The following is an 18,883-nucleotide window of genomic DNA, read 5'->3' as shown; positions in this document are numbered from 1 at the left end:
TACACGGAGAAAATTTTATATTAAATATATTACTATGATATCTCACTAACTGCGGACCATCAAGGAATTATAAGTTTAAATTAATAATAAATTATCGTAAGTTACCACAAAACCCCGTTTACGTGGAGGAATTATCGTAAGTTACTACAGAAGTAACGCTCGTGTAAACTAGTAGGTATGGGAGTGCGCTGATGAACCGGCTGAAAGCACTATTTGCACTCTGTCACGAACTGCGACAGTGCACTGCAGTGCACGATCTGCGTCTGCACGGGCATCACTGCCCCTTCATGTCAAAGATAAGAAAATGACAATTATTATTATTATTTGTCCGACAGCAACGTGGACGTTTCTTAAAATGTAATTTTCGAATTCGGACTTTGCTTCGTAATATCTCCACTTGTAGGGCACGTAGCGGAAAAATAAAAACACTTTTATTATATAAATTTGATCCAAGCTATCAATTAAGCCTAATTAGAACTTGATCCGTTCACTGGTTACCGAGATCTCAAAATCTCGGTTACTTGCAACTCGTCGGTCGCGTATAAAAGAGCCACGGTGCGGTCTCGGTTCGCGTATACTTGGCGCGAGACACTACCGTGTCTCTTATTGATATTCTAGGATATGAACGAGAAATTCTTAAATATTTAAATCAGATGATTATAATGGAGTAAAGGGCTTAACAAAATAAAATAAATAATAAAACAAAAAATATTACCAAAATAAGAAGATATGTTAAGCAAAAAATTTAGCTTTGTTAGAATTTAAAATATTACAAAATAATGAAAATACTTGCTTGATTTAATCTATATTATAATTCAGCTTTATTGTAAACTTAAGTTCTATAATTTTATCAAAATTTTATTACTTTCCAAATAACAATATCTTTAATGTATTTTATATAAAAAGTACAGTGTGATAAAATAAACGGCGTAATATTGCTATTATATTCTGATTCATTAGTACGACTCATTTGTACAGAATGTAACTCAAATGATCGCGATAAACTGACAGCAACATGAAAATAATAATTGAAGTATTGAAAGTGTCAGTTTTAAAAACAAAGCATATTATCTACAATATGTTCGCGCCAATACGAACAGACAATTGTTATCCGACAAACATAACAGCGTTTGATAGAAACCTATGCACATTTCGCATTCTCGTTACATTGCGCTATCCGTACACATCTACATTACATATACATGTTCAACTTGCACGTAAACACATTGTTTCATCTCTGACCGGAAAGCAGAACTAATAGCGAGAACAGTCGGAACGGTGAAAAGAAAGACTTTGTAGCGATTTGATTGTGGAAACGGTGGAATGGTTAAATATTATGAATCTTCTGCCATCAGCAAGTATAAAAGTAAATATAATTACTTTATTTGATTCATAAACTATATTACTCTTTGCATATTTCTCTAAAGAGTACAGAATTTTTTTCTAAAGAAAGTTGCAAATTAATAGGTGTTACGCATAATGGCTTTAGAGCGTGATTCGTCAACTTGATTCGTTCTTTTTTGGCAATTTAAATAATTTGCAAAAATTTATTATATCTAACAGAACTTATAGCTTTTTGTGCGTAAAATTTTACCGTTTATGGTATTTGGAAAATATTAGTGCATAACGTTTAAAAAAAACGTATATTAAAACAACAAATAAAAACCGATAAAAAGCGCACACAACCACGAGGAAATGCAAAATAGTAAGCGTGATAGTATGACCATCAGCGGTTTAACACTATTGATTGGTAAATGAACGCTGGACACATTAAATGGACCCATGGACGATTGCCGCAGGATCAGAAACCAAGAAAATTTAATGCCTAGCACTTTACAGGAAAGTGATCTTAAAAGTGCTCATTGAATGAAATAATTTCTGATGCAAATAGAAAATACTGTATTTTTCTTAACATAAAGTTTATTTTTGACAGATCTGAAAAAAAAGTTACTTAATAAAAAGCAACATTTATTAACAAGATTTAGTTATATAAAATATTTAGAAAAAGAAGTGATTAATTTATGTATGTTACCATTTACACTGTTGTATCCAATGTCTCATTTGAGAACTTGTTTACTCTCTCTCTCTCTCTCTCTCTCTCTCTCTCTCTCTCTCTCTCTCCCTCCCTCTCTCCCTCCCGCCCTCCCCCCCTCTCCCTCTCCTCCCGCTTCCTCTCTTTCTCTTTCCTCCTCTCTCTCTCTCTCTCATGTAATTCTCGCATATAGCTGCAGCCATTCAACAAACAACTCTGTCTCGGTGTGAGCCGTCATACACAAGAATTCCAAGCGAGCAGATCGTTTTCATTTGAAAAACAATCACGTTTAACACACTGGATTATAATTTAAAGCTGTCTCACATACGAACAACGATATTGTCACAAACTTTTACGATACTGGTGTTTAACTTTATCTCGAACGAAAGGAATAATCGGGTATTCTAAATAAACGTCTATCATGGAGTACTATACGATAGCCTTATCAATATTAGCCGGCATATTTGCTATTTATTATTGCTTGTCCCGTAAAGATTCAAATGAGTTTCGGCAATACGAAATTCCACATGCAAAAGAACATTTCTTGTTAGAACATATCTGGAAAATTTTCGTGCGTCCAAAGAGTTTCGCCGATATCATTAAACAAATATATGATATGCATTTTAACGCTAAGTACGTTGGAGCTTTTGATTTTACGAGATTAATCGTGGTAATCCGTGATCTAGAACTAATCAAGTCTGTCGCTATAAAAAATTTTAATGCCTTTTACGATCATCTTTTCTTTGGGACCGAGAATCAAGATCCGCTTTTCGGGACAAATCTGTCCGCTCTTCGTGGCGACAAGTGCCATGACGTTAGAGCGCTTCTATGTCCCGCTTTTACAGCTAACAAATTAAGGGTTATATGTTTCGAATAATATCCGAGTGCGCTATGAATTTTTCAAAGTACTTAATGAATGTACCGTCAGACAAGCGCGTTATGGAAACAAAAGATACATTCTCTAAGTATTCTAACGATGTAATTGCTTCTTGTGCCTTCGATATTAATGTGGATTCGATGAGAGATCCAGAGAACAATTTTTACGTTTTCGGCAAAAAAGTAACACGACATGATTTCCTTTATAAGAATTCTGATGTATCAGCACATGCCGGTGCTCATACGTTTGTTAAACCTTAAGTTAATAGATGATCGTACTAATGCATTCTTTGTAAATCTAGTAGCTGATACTATAAAAATCAGAGAAGAGAAAGGTATTATATACTCGTCCAGTTATCGTCCAGACGTTATCCAGCTGCTGATGGATAACAGAAGCAAAAGAGAGCCTGGGAGAGAACTGACCATTTTAAACATAACATTGCAGGTATTTATTTTTTTCTTTGCTGGTTTTGAGACCAGCTCGACACTGATGAGTTTTGCGGGACACAAAATTGCTGTCAATCCAGATATAATCCAAGAAAAGCTGCAAAATGAGATCAACAAGATTGTAGAAAATACGAATGGCCAACCATCTTATGAGGCGATCAATAAAATAAAGTATTTGAGTGCTGTTGTTAATAAGACTCTCAGAATATATCCGGTATAACCAATGACGGACAGATTATGCGTGAAAGATTTCGAATTAGTCGCAGCACTGCCAGGTGCAAAGCCGTATCTTGTAAAGGAAGGAACGATAGTTTGGATCCCGTTTTATGGGCTTTAACACGACCCTAAGTATTTTCCAGAACCGGATAAGTTCAACACTGAGAGTTTCTTCGATGAAGGCGATCAGTGTAACCTTAACGCTTATTATCCATTTGGATTAGACCCGAGGATGTGCATCGGCAACAGGTTCGCGTTACTGGAAACGAGGACTTTACTATTTCATCTTTTAGCTCGTTGTCATCTAAAGCCTTACGAAAAAACTTCAACATCTGTAAAGTTGCAGAAAGGCGGATTTTCAATGCGGATTGAAGGTGGTTTCTGGTTGAGCATCGTACCGAGAGAGAACGAAAACATCCTACGGGAATGCAAACTAAGCATGTCGGTTCTAGAAAGTAAGAATACAAAGTAAGGACAGGAATGCAATTAAACAATGAGATTCAAAACATTAAAGTTCATGAACGTAGAGAAAACAAATATATTTTACATTACATTACAATGTTACAATATATGTGTTACAGTATAATAATATACATATATGTACAAAACAATAATAATAAAAAGAAGGTTAGCATACGTGCTGCGAGATGTTCTGCGGCTGATTCTGCAAATCATTTTAACAATGTAAGAGCAATTCTGATCATAACAAAATCTTTCATCCACTTTATTGTCAGAGAGCCACGGTCAAAGTACCTCCCGTCAAGGATAGACAATCTAATGCAATCTCATAATTTCTCCTATTAAATTGCTGTCAATTAATATAAATCACGTTACATATTAATAATAATAAATAAAAGGCAAAAGATGTATATAAAAATATTACATAAACAGTAACTGGCGAATCCAATGTACATCATTTTGATTATAAAAATTTATCATGTGTGAAACAACATAGATGCGATAAATGTAATGGCAAATGTAAATACTCCTGTCGACCTCACTTACATAAGTAATGACAAATCAGATATATTAGATTGTGCTGCAACAATAGTCGATCGACCGTGGCCTTTCGACGCGCGTAACGTTGTACTGTGATATCATCTTTGTTACTGACAGTACGATAATTAAACATATTCAAGAAACAAGTAAAGAAGTGCAAGAATTGATTTCAATTTCGACAAAATTATATGGTGTATACTAGTTTAGTGGATAATATATAAAGCTGTGATAAATATATCAGTACGACATTATATAGATTTGCTTTGTCGGTGATTACGGGTGCTCTAAGCCTTTATTATTTCCTATTCAAGGATTTGAATTGTTTTAAATATGGTACATCACATAGGCCACCTATTCCTATATTGAGAAATATGGGAGCATCGATCTTTATACTTCAGGCCGAACTTGTCAAAGATATTTACAACCTACATCCTGAACCCAAATACACTGCAATACATGATATTACCAAATCACTTATAATAATTCGCGAGCTTATTAAATGCATCACATTAAAACATTATAACAACGTGAGTGCTACTTGCGTTTTTGGTATCAATGTTGATTTTATTAGAAACTCAGAGAACGAATTCTATGTATATGGCAAAGAGGCGATCACTTTTAACATTGTTTCCTTAATAAAGTTATACATAAAAACCAAAAATGATAATGGTATTGTTTGTCCTGACAAATTGATGATGGAAAACAGAAGCAAAGAGGTTCGGAATTGATTGAATGGTAGAATTGATGATGTGGTATTTATCAGATACTTACCTTGTTCTTTTGTAGCTTTGACGTTAATGTATTTTGCCGCTCATGAAATTGCGGATTAACCAAGATATACGAAAAACTTCGAAAGATATCGACGAGGTCTTAGGATAAACAAATGGGCATCTTATGAAACGATTAATAGCATGGAATATTTAAATGCTGTGATTAACGAAGCTCTCAGAATGTATCCGGTTATTATATACCTACCTATAATAATAGACAGATTATGCATAAAAGACTTTGAGCTACTACCGCGGCATTACCAGGGATGAAACTATTTTCTATAAAGGAAAGACAAGGCATATGGATACCGGTTTATAGCCTTATGAACATGATGCTAAATACTTTGAAAAGCCGGAAAAGTATGATCCCGAGCGGTTTCTTGGTGAACCGTAAAGATATGCTTCAATATGAAATTTGAAGGTGGTTTCTGGCTAAAGATGTTACCCTAAGGAAAAATTATATTATATTCTTACAGCTAATCTTGTCAGTGGAATAAATATACAAAAATTTTAATAATTTTATGATTTCTTATTTGGAAATAAAAGACATTTTAATATAAAATAATAATTTCTGTTATTTTTTTAATTAATAACGTCCCAAAATAACATTAATTTAAAGAAAAATAATTCGTAAAATTGTTTAAGTTTCTCAAAATACACATATGTTATTTATACACATACAATCTTACAATTAAAAAATTTTATATTAAAGCAAATTTTTTATATATTAAAATGAAATAGCATTTACAAAAGTCAAGTTTGCTCAAAATATAATCATATGTTTTTATATAACATATTATCATTTAAATTTCAGATGAAATGGAAAACAACGATGCCAAAATGAACACAAAAGAGGACATTTCTTTCTTAATTATCCAGCAAAAAGATGTTTATGTTGCTGCAAGTTTAACAAACAATGATACATGCATTATAAATGTTTTTATTAAAGGTAATTATTTTATCTTTAAAACGTATTTCAGGCAAAAAAGAGAGCATAAAAGAGGTTAATATCATGAATTAAATATCATTTCTCATGTTGCAATCTTATTATTGATCGTATTGTGATGCAAATTACTTTTCTTCGTAATAACTGTACAATTATTGTCATCATAGTAATTATACTTATACTTATACTTTTCTACTGCCTGCATTTCTGTGCGATTTTTGTAAGAAATATTTTTATAATTTTTTCCATTGAGATAACGACGTATTATGCACATAAAAGCGTTATTAAAAATAGTTTAAGCAAACAATTACATTATAAATTAAAAGCAAAAATTAATTATACATTAATACAAGTACAAAAATATTATATGGAAAAAATTATGTTAGAATAAAAAAAGTCAGAGATTAGTTAATTACAGGACATTATTTTATTACAAAATCTATGAGTCTATATGTATATAATGTAAAATATACGCCTTTGTTGAATGTTACGTAGTGTTTAGTTCCATTGAATCACTGTCTGAAAATTACTTTACGCGTTACGTCATACTGCGCAATAGACCCCTCCTTGTAATACGTTACACATATAACAGAAAGATTAGTTGTCGCAGCAGCAGTTGACCATTATAGCTTGACGTATAGTGTCATATTGATCGAATTTATCGGTATTTTAATAATATTTGAATAACAGTGTTGTTTTTACTTTTTTTCACAAATTTAGTTCAATCGCGTATACATTTATCAGCATGATGTATGTAATTATTTTGTCGGTGATAACGGCTATTCTAGGTCTGTATTACATTCTCTACAAGGATTTAAATTTTTTCAAAAAACATGGAATACCATGTGCAAAACCTTTACCGTTACTGGGAAACATGGGACCGACACTACTCCGTCGGAAATCCATTGCTGATCTTGTAAAGTCGACGTATAATTTACATCCTGATGCCAAATACGTCGGTATGTATGATTTGACTCAACCACTCATAGTGCTTCGCGATCCCGAGCTTATTAAAGCTATCACATTAAAACATTTCTACATGTTTATGGATCATCGTCGTTTCGTCGACGAAACTCAAGATTCATTTTTCGGTAGAAATCTCGTTGCCCTTCGCGGTGAGAAGTGACGGGAAGTACGATCTATATTGTGTCCAGCCTTCACATCCAGTAAGATGAAAAATATGTTCAACCTGATGTCGGATTACAGCATCGACTTTAGCGATTACTTAGCGCAATTGTCACCAGAGAAAAGAATGATGGAAATGAAAGACGTCTTCACGAGATATACAAATGACGTAATCGCTACTTGCGCTTTTGGCGTCAGTGTAGATTCTACACGGAGAAAATTTTATGTTAAATTTTATTATGCTGCCGCACCAACTGCGGACCATCAAGACGCCCAAGTTTAAATGCTATAGTCTTGTGTAAAATTACTATGTCCATAGCATTTCTCATATGAGAAATCCGAAGAATGAATTTTATGTATATGGCAAAGAGGTGACCCTATTCAGCGGCGTTGTTCTTTTAAAGTTCTACATATTTAGAACATTACCTTGGCTGGCACAAATATTTAAATTGATATTTCTTCGTAAGAAGATAGCGAATTTTTTTTCGAGATATCTCGTAGAAACCAACATAAAAACTAGAGAAGAAAAAGGTATCGTTCGACCAGACATGATACAGCTGATGACGGAGAGTAAGGGTAAAGATGGCAGGATGGATTTGACTCGATTGATCGACGATATGGTGGCACAAGCATTTACTTTCTTTTTTGGAGGCTTCGACAGCAGCTCGACGTTAATGTGTTTTGCCGCTCACGAAATCGCAGTAAATCAGAATGTATTGTACAAGAACGACTTCAAAATGAGATCGACAAGGTTTTAGAAAATAATAACGGACAAGCACCTTACGAAGCGGTCAATAGTATGGAATATTTGGATGCAATAATCAATGAGGCTCTAAAAATGTATCCAAGCTTAGCGTTGGATAGATTATGTGTGAAAGATTTTGAATTACTTCTGACATTGCCAGAAATGAAGCTCCTTACTATAAAAAAAGGACAATAAATATGGATACCGATTTATGGACTTCATCATGATCCTAAATACTTCGATAAGCCAGAAAAGTTTGATCCCGGGCAGTTTCTTGGTGAGCGGAAGAAACATAGTCTTAACTGCAGAGCTTTTCTTCCCTTCGGTTTGGGTCCGAGAATGTGCATAGGTAACAGATTTGCATTATTGGAAACGAAAGTTTTTTTAGTTTATCTGCTTGCACGTTGCGAACTACATGCGAAAAGACGCCGTTACCGCTGAAGATCGGCAAAGACGGCTTAAATCTGACGCCTGAAGAAGGTTTTTGGCTAAATGTAATACCAAAGAAAAATATGCATGCATTACACTGTTGAAATTAATAATGGGACACATTTAGCGTAAGAAAAGTTTATATCTTCTTAATTACACTTTGAAATTTTAGAAATAAAAGGAATATTGTTACAGAAAAACATTTTATGCGCTGTATGTGTTACTAAACAATAACTTAGTATTTTATAAGAAGAAAAAGAATTTCTAATTTGTAGGGTAAATATTTACCCTTACGAACCCTCTTCCAATGACTTTCTCCTTTACATATATTATAGAGATCATCCTCCTAAGTAACCTTCAGAAGGTTTTAGTCGACGCTCGTTGTTTATTATAAAATTATGAACAAATATAACTGCGAAATATAACACTTTGTATTAGTGCTTAGGGCGATAGCCCCTCTTCCGCTCACATATGTACTGACTGAACTGTTTATGCACACATATCAGCAAATTACTTTCCTAAGCAATAATACAAAGTGTTAATTTCTTAAACTTTTTTGTCAATAATTTTTTAATAAATAACGAATGACGGCTAAAGCTAAAAAAAAACCGCGTTTCTGAAATGTGGGTGCATAAAATGTAGATTAAAAAATATATATATCTTAATAATTGATCCCCTGATTGTATGTCAAATGTAGAAATTCGTGGAGCAACATGTTAATCGTTTCGAGTTTCTCGATATACTAAATATTTTCATTTCCTGACGATTGATGTACGAATATGATGACCTTTATGAAGGTTTATATGTAAACATCGTAATAGTAAGAAGTATTTTTTTTTTAAACGAGTTTATATATTGAAGCTATAAATATATCATATGAAGGTTTCTTATACGTAATAATGAATTAAATTAGATCATATTTTTCAAATTTCTTTTGTTTATAACTTTTTAATAAACAACGAGCGACGGCTAAAACCTTCTAAAGGTTACTCGGGAGGATGATATATGTGTCTATAATATATATAAAAGAGAAAGTTAATGGGGGGGGGGGGTCGTAAGGGTAAATATTCACCTTTTGATTTAATTTTCAGGTAAAATAAAAAACAAGACAAAGGATGAAGAAAGCAAAATATTTAATTCTTGATTTTATGATACAAGTGTTTATATTGACGCAAGATAAAACTGTACAGATAAAGATAATTGATGGATGAATCATTAATATTTTATATAAATATTTGTGATATATCCAAAGGTTAATTTACCATTAAAAAATAAAATATGCAAAAGCGTGTTAACCGTACAAAATGGAGGTAAATAATGAAACTATAATAAACAAAACTATATAATAAACAAAACTATAATAAAAAATACTAAAAATACTAATAAACTAATAGGGGGCGGCGGTGTGGTCTAGTAAGGTAAAATGCCCAATACTTGGACAAAATGAAATTTTAGACCTATAATTGGACACTCAAAAACCTACTTTAATAAAAAATATTCAATTGAAAAATAAAATAGAATAGTATTGCGAACACTTTTTTGAATAACATATAATTTTTATTAATACTTATTTCAAAAAATTGAATAAAAATGATCAATTTGAAATTTCACCTTAAGCCCCATAAGAGCGACATAATTTTTCTTGTATTTTTACATTTTTGTTAATTGTGTTTATACTGTTACAATAAGTCCGATGCATTTATATATATAAGTTGTGATATTATCTGATAGTTTTTATATTATTAAACAATGTTTCCAATATAATAATATTACAAAAATAATTATTTCTTTGGAAATTAGCTGTCCAAGTATACGTTCGATAAGTAGTAGTAGTTGGACACACGCAACGCTCGTGTCCAACTTCAGATCATAGGCACTGATATATCAATGCAGTATTTGGACACGTTTCTCCGGGATTTTGTTTGTACAATTTTTAGTAAAAAATGTTTACAAAAAGTGTTTTCTAATAACTATTAGTGTTGTGGAATATTTAATATTTACTTACGGACTGAAAAAAAACATCAAGAAAAAAAATTTCGCACCTTCGTACCAAATAACCTCAAAATCCAGAACTTGACTTGGCAAGCATTTGGTAGTCAGGATGGCTAGGAAGAAAATTAATGAGAAAACTGTAAAAGAGACTGCTAAGAAGAAGAAGAAGAGTGCAAGTGGTCAGTATCATAGAGCTGTAGCTAAAAAGAAGAGAAGTGAAAAAAATTACAGTGTTGAAACTCTTCAAGCTGCTCTCAATGCAACGAGCGAAGGGCTGACTCTCCGCCAAGCTGCTCACAGTTTTGGAGTACCAAAGAGTACTCTTTTTTTTAAATTAAAGTATAACTCACCACTTGAGTGTAGGAAGGGACCAAAAACTGTCTTGAGTGCGGAAGAAGAAAATGAAATTGCAAGTTGGATAGTTTTCTGTGCAGATAGTGGTTTTCCTGTGAATAAAACAAGACTCCTTGACTGCGTACAAAAATATTTCAATAATAACAAAGCTAAGACTCCTTTCAAGAACAATCGTCCTGGACAACACTGGTATCGAGCTTTTATGAACAGACATCCAAATCTGAGTACCAGAATAGCACAAAATCTGACTTCTACCAGAGCAGCCGTCACTGAAGTAGACCTTCGAAACTGGTTTGCAAAAGTCAAACAATACCTTGACACAAAAAACTTGCTGCATATAGAACCACACCGAGTATTCAACTTGGACGAGTCTGCGTTTATGCTTGTTCCTAAGGACAACAAAGTGATAACAGAGAAAGGTGTTAAGGCTCCATATCAAATAGTGTCCGGTAACGAGAAAGCCAGTTTAACAATATTATTTACTGTTGCTGCTTCTGGAGTAATGCCACCTCCCATGATTTTATTTGATCTGAAAACGTCGCCAAAGAAGAATGTTTTGGACCAAATACCAAGAGGCTGGGGAGTAGGAAACACGGAACGTGGCTGGATGACAGGTGAAAGCTTTTACAGTTATATAAGTAATGTATTTTACAAATGGCTACAAGAGAACAATTACGTGTTTCCTATCATCTTATATGTAGACGGACATAGCTCACATATGACGCTACCACTACTTAAGTTCTGCAAAGAGCATCTTATAGAACTAGTAGTGCTCTATCCAAATGCCACACACATCATACAACCATTAGATGTTGCTGTCTTCCATCCACTGAAGGATTCTTATAGAAAAGTGTTACGTCAATGGAGAATCGACAATAATGTTGTTGATGTTAAGAAACATATGTTTGCTCCAGTTTTAAAAATGGCCTTGGAATCGTATGATCTCACTGACGCTGTTAAAAATGGTTTTAGAGCCTGTGGCTTATATCCATTCAACGCTGATGCAGTTAACTATAATGTTTTAAGCAAGAAGAGTAAGAAGAAAGACGCAAGCATTAATCTACATTCAACCAACAATTCAGATCAAGACAGTATCATAAAGAATACAGAACTTTTAGCTATGTTTGAAAAAAATGTTATTTCTCCGGATATCGTAGAGTCTTTCAAACAAGCTGAATCAGAAAACAAATGGAATGGTGATGTAAAATATCTGGCATTATATGAATCTTGGCTTAAGCTGAAAAAACTATGTAGTGGTGAGTAAGCTTTTTTAATTATCTATATGTATATATACAGCATCTAATTTGATTTTCTATTTGTATAGAAATGCATGATGTACCTTCAAATGAAGCTCTAACAGTTGAAAATTCATTACCAGCTGATCAACCAATACCAAATGCTGATTTGATTGGTATGGCAACTAATAACGCATCCGGAGCAACTGATGAAATCATGCTTGATGCTTCAAGTCATTCCGACAACCAGCTGGACTTGTCTGTTATCAACGTAGCGGATGAAAACTCATTGGACATGAGTTATGCTATAACTCCAAGCATCGAACAAAATACTCTAGCAGAATTGCCAGTAGCAGAGTTAATTGAGTTGTACGATGAACTGGGCAATCGTGTAACAGCCACAGTTATAGCAATAAATGATGATGTGACTATGAGCAACGACAGCTCCCCAAGTAACGCAGATACCAGAGGTCTGTTCAATTTTGTTTATAATAAATTATATAATAATAATAATAATAATTATTATATAATAAATTATAAGTATACTAAGTAAATATCTCTTTCTAGTTGACAGTCAACTTGTACCGGAAGAAAAAAATAAAGATGACTTGGATAAGACTGACAGTGAAGAGTTTAATAGTGACTTGAATAGAGAATCAAGTAGTTCTCATTGTTTGAATATATCAAACAAAGGTTTGTAAAAATTTATTTTTGTAAAAAGATATATTGTATACATAATTATTTTCTAATAAAAACTTTCTTATTTATAGATGACGTTCTGGATTTCACGATAACTTCCGAAGGTACCAATGAGTCTGAGAATACTGTAAATACAGAGCAAGAAGACTCTCATGATTCTGTTAAAGCTCCTGTACAGACTGATACCTTAGAAAAAACTAGTCCTGTGTTTGGAACTTCTGTATTAAGCAAACACAATTCTATAAATGTCATAAATGACAATAACAGTCACCTAAGCATCGACGAAGAATCTAACTCAAGTACTTGTGAGTATTTTTAAAGCATTTTCAATTTTTTAATCGAAAATTGCATTTAATTACTTTTTTTTTCTCATTTCAGGTGGAAGTAAAAATGATATACAAATATCACCTAAGCTACAAGAATTTTTCCCTGTACCTACGTTTACGAAGAAGAGAAAAAAAAGTACTTCTAAAAATACCCCAACTGTGGCTGTTGTTGACGACCTGTTGATAGCGATGCAACAGAAAGAAGCAGAAAAAAAAGAAAAAGGGCAACAAATTTTATTGAACAAACAAGAAAGGGAAAAGGCAAAAACAATAAGAGACAAAGAAACAACTATTGTGAAGCAATATAATGAAAATAAGAAGAAAAAAATACAAAAGAAGAAAGAACTTAAATTACAAATACAGAATTTGAAGAAGACAATCAAATCGGAAAACAGCAAAGAAAATGTTGGTCCCTTAACAGAGCGGCTCCAGAAAGTGAATGCCGAATTAGCTGAATTGGAAAATTCATTAATTCTAGAGGAAATGGAGTTTTTACAAAAAAATTAAAATGAAAAAAGAAAAATGTGATTCCACTGTATGAAATGTTATTTTTATTAATGTAACGTAACTTCTTTATTGTTCTTAAGTGCATTATTTTTGTACTAAAATAATAAAATTTAAAAAAGAAATGAATACTAGAATGTATGTGCATTTATCACTTCTATTTCTATTATTTTATCATTATTATCAACTTCATTTACCTAATTGATATCCCGTATTAAAGTATTGTACAACTATTAGGTTCGAATGTGTCCAAGTATTGGAACATTTGTCCAACTTATGGGTTCTAAAGTGTCCAAGTACTACGTCAACTATAAATGGTTGTCCAACTACTACAGTATATAACCACGTTTTAAAATCAAGTTTAATTAATGTTTAAAAGCTTTATTTAAACTTTTTTTTTTTTAAATTGTCTCTTAAATATGCAAATTATATGTGGGAATCGAAAAAATATTAAATTAACGATATTTTGGCTTTGAAATAACAAGGTGAAATTTTTTTTCAAAAAATCTGTCCAAGTATTGGGCATTTTACTACATGGTAGAGCGCCAGACTCGTAATCTGAGGAACCAGGTTCGAGTCCACTAGAACCATGAATCATGGAAAAGTTTTTTTCCGAAAAAACCGCGCCCCTCCGTGCAGATGCAAAGAAAACTGGGCTCCGTCTTTCGGAAGAGACGTTAAACCGTTGGTCCAAAGGAGGAAACAGTAAGGTAGTGGATGAATTAGAGGTTAGGGTTGGGTACGTCCCTTCAAAACGCCCTTTAAGGCCCCTTGGGGTATATAAAGTAAAATTCTTTATCCTTTTTTACTAATAAACTAATAGTAAAAAACATTTTGTATTTGAGTGAATTTCTATCCGTGTAGAGAATTTTGTGTGTTAAATTTTTAACATACACTGGTTAACGTATTATTTTGTCATTGTGTTATTTTGACTTTTCTTTAAATTAATATTTAACGTTTCTAAGAGTTAAAATAACACAATTTATATGTAAATGCACAAATTCTTGGTGATATATTTTATATATGTTAAAATAAACATCCAATTAAGTTGTGTTATATATATATTAGGGAAAAAGTAATCTATTATTTTTTCGGTAGATGGCTTTAGTGATATATATCACGTGATGTATTAATCGCATAGGTTAGAGATCCTCAAGTAACTTTACTTGAGAATCTCTAGTATAGGATAACCTATAACTTTTTTGTGATTGGTCGATTCAGTTGTGAGTTATAGCGCGTAAAAGATGGACGTCAGCAAAGAAAAAATTCGGTATTTTTACAATTTTGCTTCAATAAAAGCGAAAATGCAAGCCAGGCGGCTGAAATTGTGAATGGTGTTTACGCCTTTACGGTCCCGATACTGTCACAGCCAATCGCGCGCAATTTTGGTTTCGTCGATTCCGTTCCGGTAATTTCGATGTTAAAGATGCACCTCGCACAGGTAGGGACCAGGGGTTCTATGAGAGAGGCATCATGAAATTACCTTTGAAATGGCAACAAATTGTAGAACAAAACGGTGTATATTGACCCAAATCGAACAATCCTAACTATGTTAAATAAAGCCTTGAAATAAACGAAAAAATAATGGATTACTTTTTTCCCAACCTAATATATATATATTCAGAGGAAAGTATATATATATATATATATATATACTTTCCTCTCTATATAAGAGTTTTCACCTGTTAAATCGAGACTTCTTATGTTATATAATTATATATTAGATAGAAATATCATTGTCTATTTTTTGCAAGAAAAAGAGAAAAAAGCATAACATTTAATGTAAGAATAACATTTTATTTTAATTAAATTTAACATTATAAATGTGTTAATTTAACATAAACTTTGCTTACAAATAGCGTCCATATTTGAAGTTGAGAGAGAGAGAGAGAGAGAAAGAGAGAGAGATTGTGTTATTCTTTTTGCGGCCATCTGTGGCGGTTGTAATACAATAGGTTGCCGCGCATTCTACGTAGTTCTCGGAAAAAGCGCGCGAGCGGCGCCGACAACGTTGCGTTCCAGGCGGCGAGGCACGTGTTTACCGCGCATGCTTGAGCATGTTAGGAGGGGCGCGCAGCCCGGCCGAGCGAGCATTCGTTACCCAGATCTCGTGCAAGATACATCGTGCATCGTAGCTAAGTTCGATATATAATTGCGTCATCCTTTGAGTATCGAGTCGTTAAGTTGTGATCTGCCTCTACGTGTTTCGTAATAGATTAATTACTTCGAATATCTTAATCAACGAAAGATACGTTAAACTGCGATCATCACCGAGAGGAATCCAGGGATATCCGTCCCGGCGAGCCATGCCGGCACGTGGAACGAAGGAAGGAAGGAAGGAAGGAAGCCATTTTCTGAAACGTTCGAGGAATCCTGCTCAAGCTGAATACGAGCAGCTACTTATACATCGAGAGGAAAGTCATCTGTGGCGTGTTCTGTAAGACTAGCTCTAATTATTCACCTGATTTTCTCACAAGGTAACCAATCATTTCACAATTCTGAGGAGAGACGTTAGAATTTTGTCTAGCGTCACGATAGGAATCCTGATCAAAGGATCCTAAGTTCATCTGAGGGTTATCCTTGTTAGTCTCGCGTGTTGAGAGGAAAACATCTTCTCTTATTTTAGGTTTGTGCACAATTCATTTCGAGTCAAATTAGAATACTGAGCTCAGTCTAAAGTAAAGTAAATTATTAATCGTTCGGTTACAACCATTTTCGTGAAAAGTAAAAGAAAGACTTTATTACTTATTTGTGCGATTGTTTCTTTCTCGTTGATCAGACAATTTTTCTTATTGTGTATTATGTTACTTTGCGAACATTCTTTACATTCACTTGGAATAAGTATTCAATGAAACTGCGTTCCGTGCGAAACATATAAATCGTCTCTTGCGTTATTATCAAACTACATATTATTCATTTCCGTGCGTTTCTATAAGAATTATTTCTCATTGATTTGATAATTGTTCTACTAAGTATTTTGCGAATTCTTTCTCATGAACTTGATAATTATTCTACTAAGTATTTTGCGAACTCTGAATGATCAAATATTCCGTTTATGCTAATGTGAATTAACGTGTCAATCACAAAAAACTGAAGGTCTATACATATTAGAATATGAGAAATTCTGATGGTTTATTCTTTTGGATTTAATACATGATTTTGCTGAAAATGAGTTATTTGTCATAGAACAAATTGTTTATATATGGTACATTGTAAAAGGCCAATGAAAAGTAATTATTATTAAGAATTCAAAGATTGATACATTAATTCAGTAACTATTTCAATGATGTTCGAACTGAAATTTATATTCTGATTGATGTGCTTTACTTATTGAACAGTCCTTTCTTAATATTAAGTGATCTTTTTTATTTTGACTACGTCAATAGAAACTATGAGATTACATACTATAAATATTTCCTTTATGATTAACCTGATTACATAACAAAGAAAAGCATCAGTGAATTCAACTTTTTATTTTGGCATCAATACAAGGAAAGGACTGTACTATAATAATTATTGATTTGTTTCTTTTGTGTGTTTTATGCATTTATTGTATTTTTCATTATATATTATATAATCTATGTAATAATTTTTTCACGCGAATACTGGGAAGGTTTTCGGGCAGTTTCCCTTCTCCTATGCAACGAATGTTGGTATTCTTTGTCTAGTTCTGCCCATTCGAGTCATTTCAAAGTACTTAAATTATTAAATGCAATCTCTCTCTCAATAACCGGATTCTTTATTATTTGTTCCTTCCTCATCTGAATCTAGAGTTCAGGCTTGTGCGCGAACTTGTGCAAACAGTCCATGTGTTAAATTTTTGTGTTAATTTTTTACATATTATTTGTGATATTTATTTACATATTTGCCTTCTGTTAAATTAACATAAAAATTAGACTGGATAAATTGGGACATGTAAAATGTGTTAAATTTAACACAAAATTTTTTACTGACAATGAGTAAGAAATGAAATTAAATGGCTATGCACGAATGTCGCTCATGTATAGCCGTTATTATTATGTACACAGCGCTCCTTCTAAATTCCTCGCTGTGCGTGTAACAACCGTTACCTTTGAGTTGTCTCTTCTTGCCGAATCGTGCAAACACGCGCTGATTCGCAGATTTTTATTAATTAATAACTCATTATTTATTGTCATCATCGCAAAACGGTACAAGATTTTTCTATTCAGTTTAATACACTCTACTTACTCTCTACGGATGTTACATTTATTATCCGCACTCTGTATATATGCCAATTGCCATTCTAATAAATATCAATCTAATCGTTATTTTAACATTTTTACGCTGTTTCTTTATTTAGTCACTATTGCAATATTTTTATATAAAAAATTTTTGTATATGACAAAGAAAAGTTTGTTATCATCTCCTGATCTGATTTCGATAAAAAAAGACGGTATGAAAAAGACCAAAGATTGAGATAATTACTTCTTATTTCGTATCGTGATCATTGATCAGTTTGTATTGTAACTATAGAAACACGAATTTTTTGTAATGTACTAATAATGTAATTGGATACTAGTAACACGGTATTCTCGATAATGTAATTAAGTGGCAAGTAAAAAGAAACTTTGAGAGTTCAACGCGATTGACGATGCGTATATACACTCGTACAAAAAAAAATAGGGAACACTTCATAAACCCTAAAAATTAGGCTATTTTCAAACTGCTGTAAGTCGGCGAAAAATTATCGTAAAAAAAAATTTAAAAAAGCATTTTGAAGCTTGAAGTTTCAACTTTAACGCACTTTTGGTAGATTTTTAAAATTTTTTTATTTTCTTTGTTGTACGTTTTAAAAAAGAACACATTGTTTAGTTCCTTAAAATTAACTTATGTTTGACTACTTGAAACTCAATTAAAAAATTTTTTTTCAAAAAATTCAATTAACGTTTCATAAACTACATAATTTTACCTACAAAATGCTTTTTTTAAAATTTTCCTACGATTTTTTTTGACCGATTTACATGACTTTGAAGCAAAACCTGTATTTTTGAAAAAATGACGTAACTCAATGAAAAATCATCGTAGAACAAACAAAAAAAAAGCATTTTAAAGCTCAAAATATCAGCTTTAACGTGGTATCGGTAACTAAAAAAAATTTTTTTGTTTTCTTTGTTTGGTGTTAAAATTAAAAATGTTGATTTATTCCTTAAAATTACACATTTTTAAC

The 18,883-nt window shown here is 32.7% G+C and overlaps 2 protein-coding genes and 3 pseudogenes across 4 annotated transcripts; all 5 read left to right on the top strand.

Annotated features, from left to right (window-relative positions):
- The first annotated feature begins 2,453 nt into the window (after positions 1-2,453).
- Positions 2,454-4,030, top strand: LOC112463639 (annotated as a pseudogene).
- A 911-nt stretch (positions 4,031-4,941) lies between these two features.
- Positions 4,942-5,734, top strand: LOC112463637 (annotated as a pseudogene).
- Positions 5,735-7,434: 1,700 nt separating this feature from the next.
- Positions 7,435-7,737, top strand: LOC112463643 (cytochrome P450 9e2-like). Its single transcript, XM_025030140.1, has one exon. The coding sequence runs from the start codon at positions 7,458-7,460 to the stop codon at positions 7,692-7,694; it is 237 nt and encodes a 78-aa protein (XP_024885908.1). The 5' UTR covers positions 7,435-7,457; the 3' UTR covers positions 7,695-7,737.
- On the top strand, positions 7,716-9,106 carry LOC112463642 (annotated as a pseudogene).
- LOC112463641 lies at positions 8,425-14,294 on the top strand. Of its 3 annotated transcripts, XM_025030137.1 has the most exons (7): positions 8,632-8,713; positions 9,677-9,895; positions 9,980-12,187; positions 12,256-12,636; positions 12,734-12,859; positions 12,937-13,170; positions 13,244-14,294. In XM_025030137.1, the coding sequence occupies exons 3-7, from the start codon at positions 10,687-10,689 to the stop codon at positions 13,696-13,698; spliced, it is 2,697 nt and encodes an 898-aa protein (XP_024885905.1). In that variant the 5' UTR covers positions 8,632-8,713; positions 9,677-9,895; positions 9,980-10,686; the 3' UTR covers positions 13,699-14,294. The 3 variants fall into 3 exon arrangements, with proteins under 3 accessions (XP_024885906.1, XP_024885905.1, XP_024885907.1); XM_025030138.1 differs by lacking the exon at positions 8,632-8,713 and adding an exon at positions 8,425-8,505 and having other exon boundaries at positions 9,677-12,187; XM_025030139.1 differs by having other exon boundaries at positions 9,677-12,187; positions 12,310-12,636.
- Positions 14,295-18,883: the final 4,589 nt, after the last annotated feature.

The sequence above is a fragment of the Temnothorax curvispinosus genome, unplaced genomic scaffold (genome assembly GCF_003070985.1).
Source record: "Temnothorax curvispinosus isolate PA1 unplaced genomic scaffold, ASM307098v1 QBEX01013498.1, whole genome shotgun sequence".
In the NCBI taxonomy this organism is placed as follows: Eukaryota; Metazoa; Arthropoda; class Insecta; order Hymenoptera; family Formicidae; genus Temnothorax; species Temnothorax curvispinosus.
This window is presented reverse-complemented; position numbering and strand designations above follow the sequence as displayed.

What these genes read in the sequence shown, in the direction of transcription:
- LOC112463641 (XM_025030138.1), top strand. Translation starts at nt 10,687, where the DNA reads ATGGCTAGGAAGAAAATTAATGAGAAAACTGTAAAAGAGACTGCTAAG. An exon ending in TTTGAATATATCAAACAAAG is followed by an intron (nt 12,860 to 12,936) that starts GTTTGTAAAAAT and finishes TCTTATTTATAG; the next exon opens with ATGACGTTCTGGATTTCACG. An exon ending in AGAATCTAACTCAAGTACTT is followed by an intron (nt 13,171 to 13,243) that starts GTGAGTATTTTT and finishes TTCTCATTTCAG; the next exon opens with GTGGAAGTAAAAATGATATA.
- LOC112463643 (XM_025030140.1), top strand. Translation starts at nt 7,458, where the DNA reads ATGAAAAATATGTTCAACCTGATGTCGGATTACAGCATCGACTTTAGC.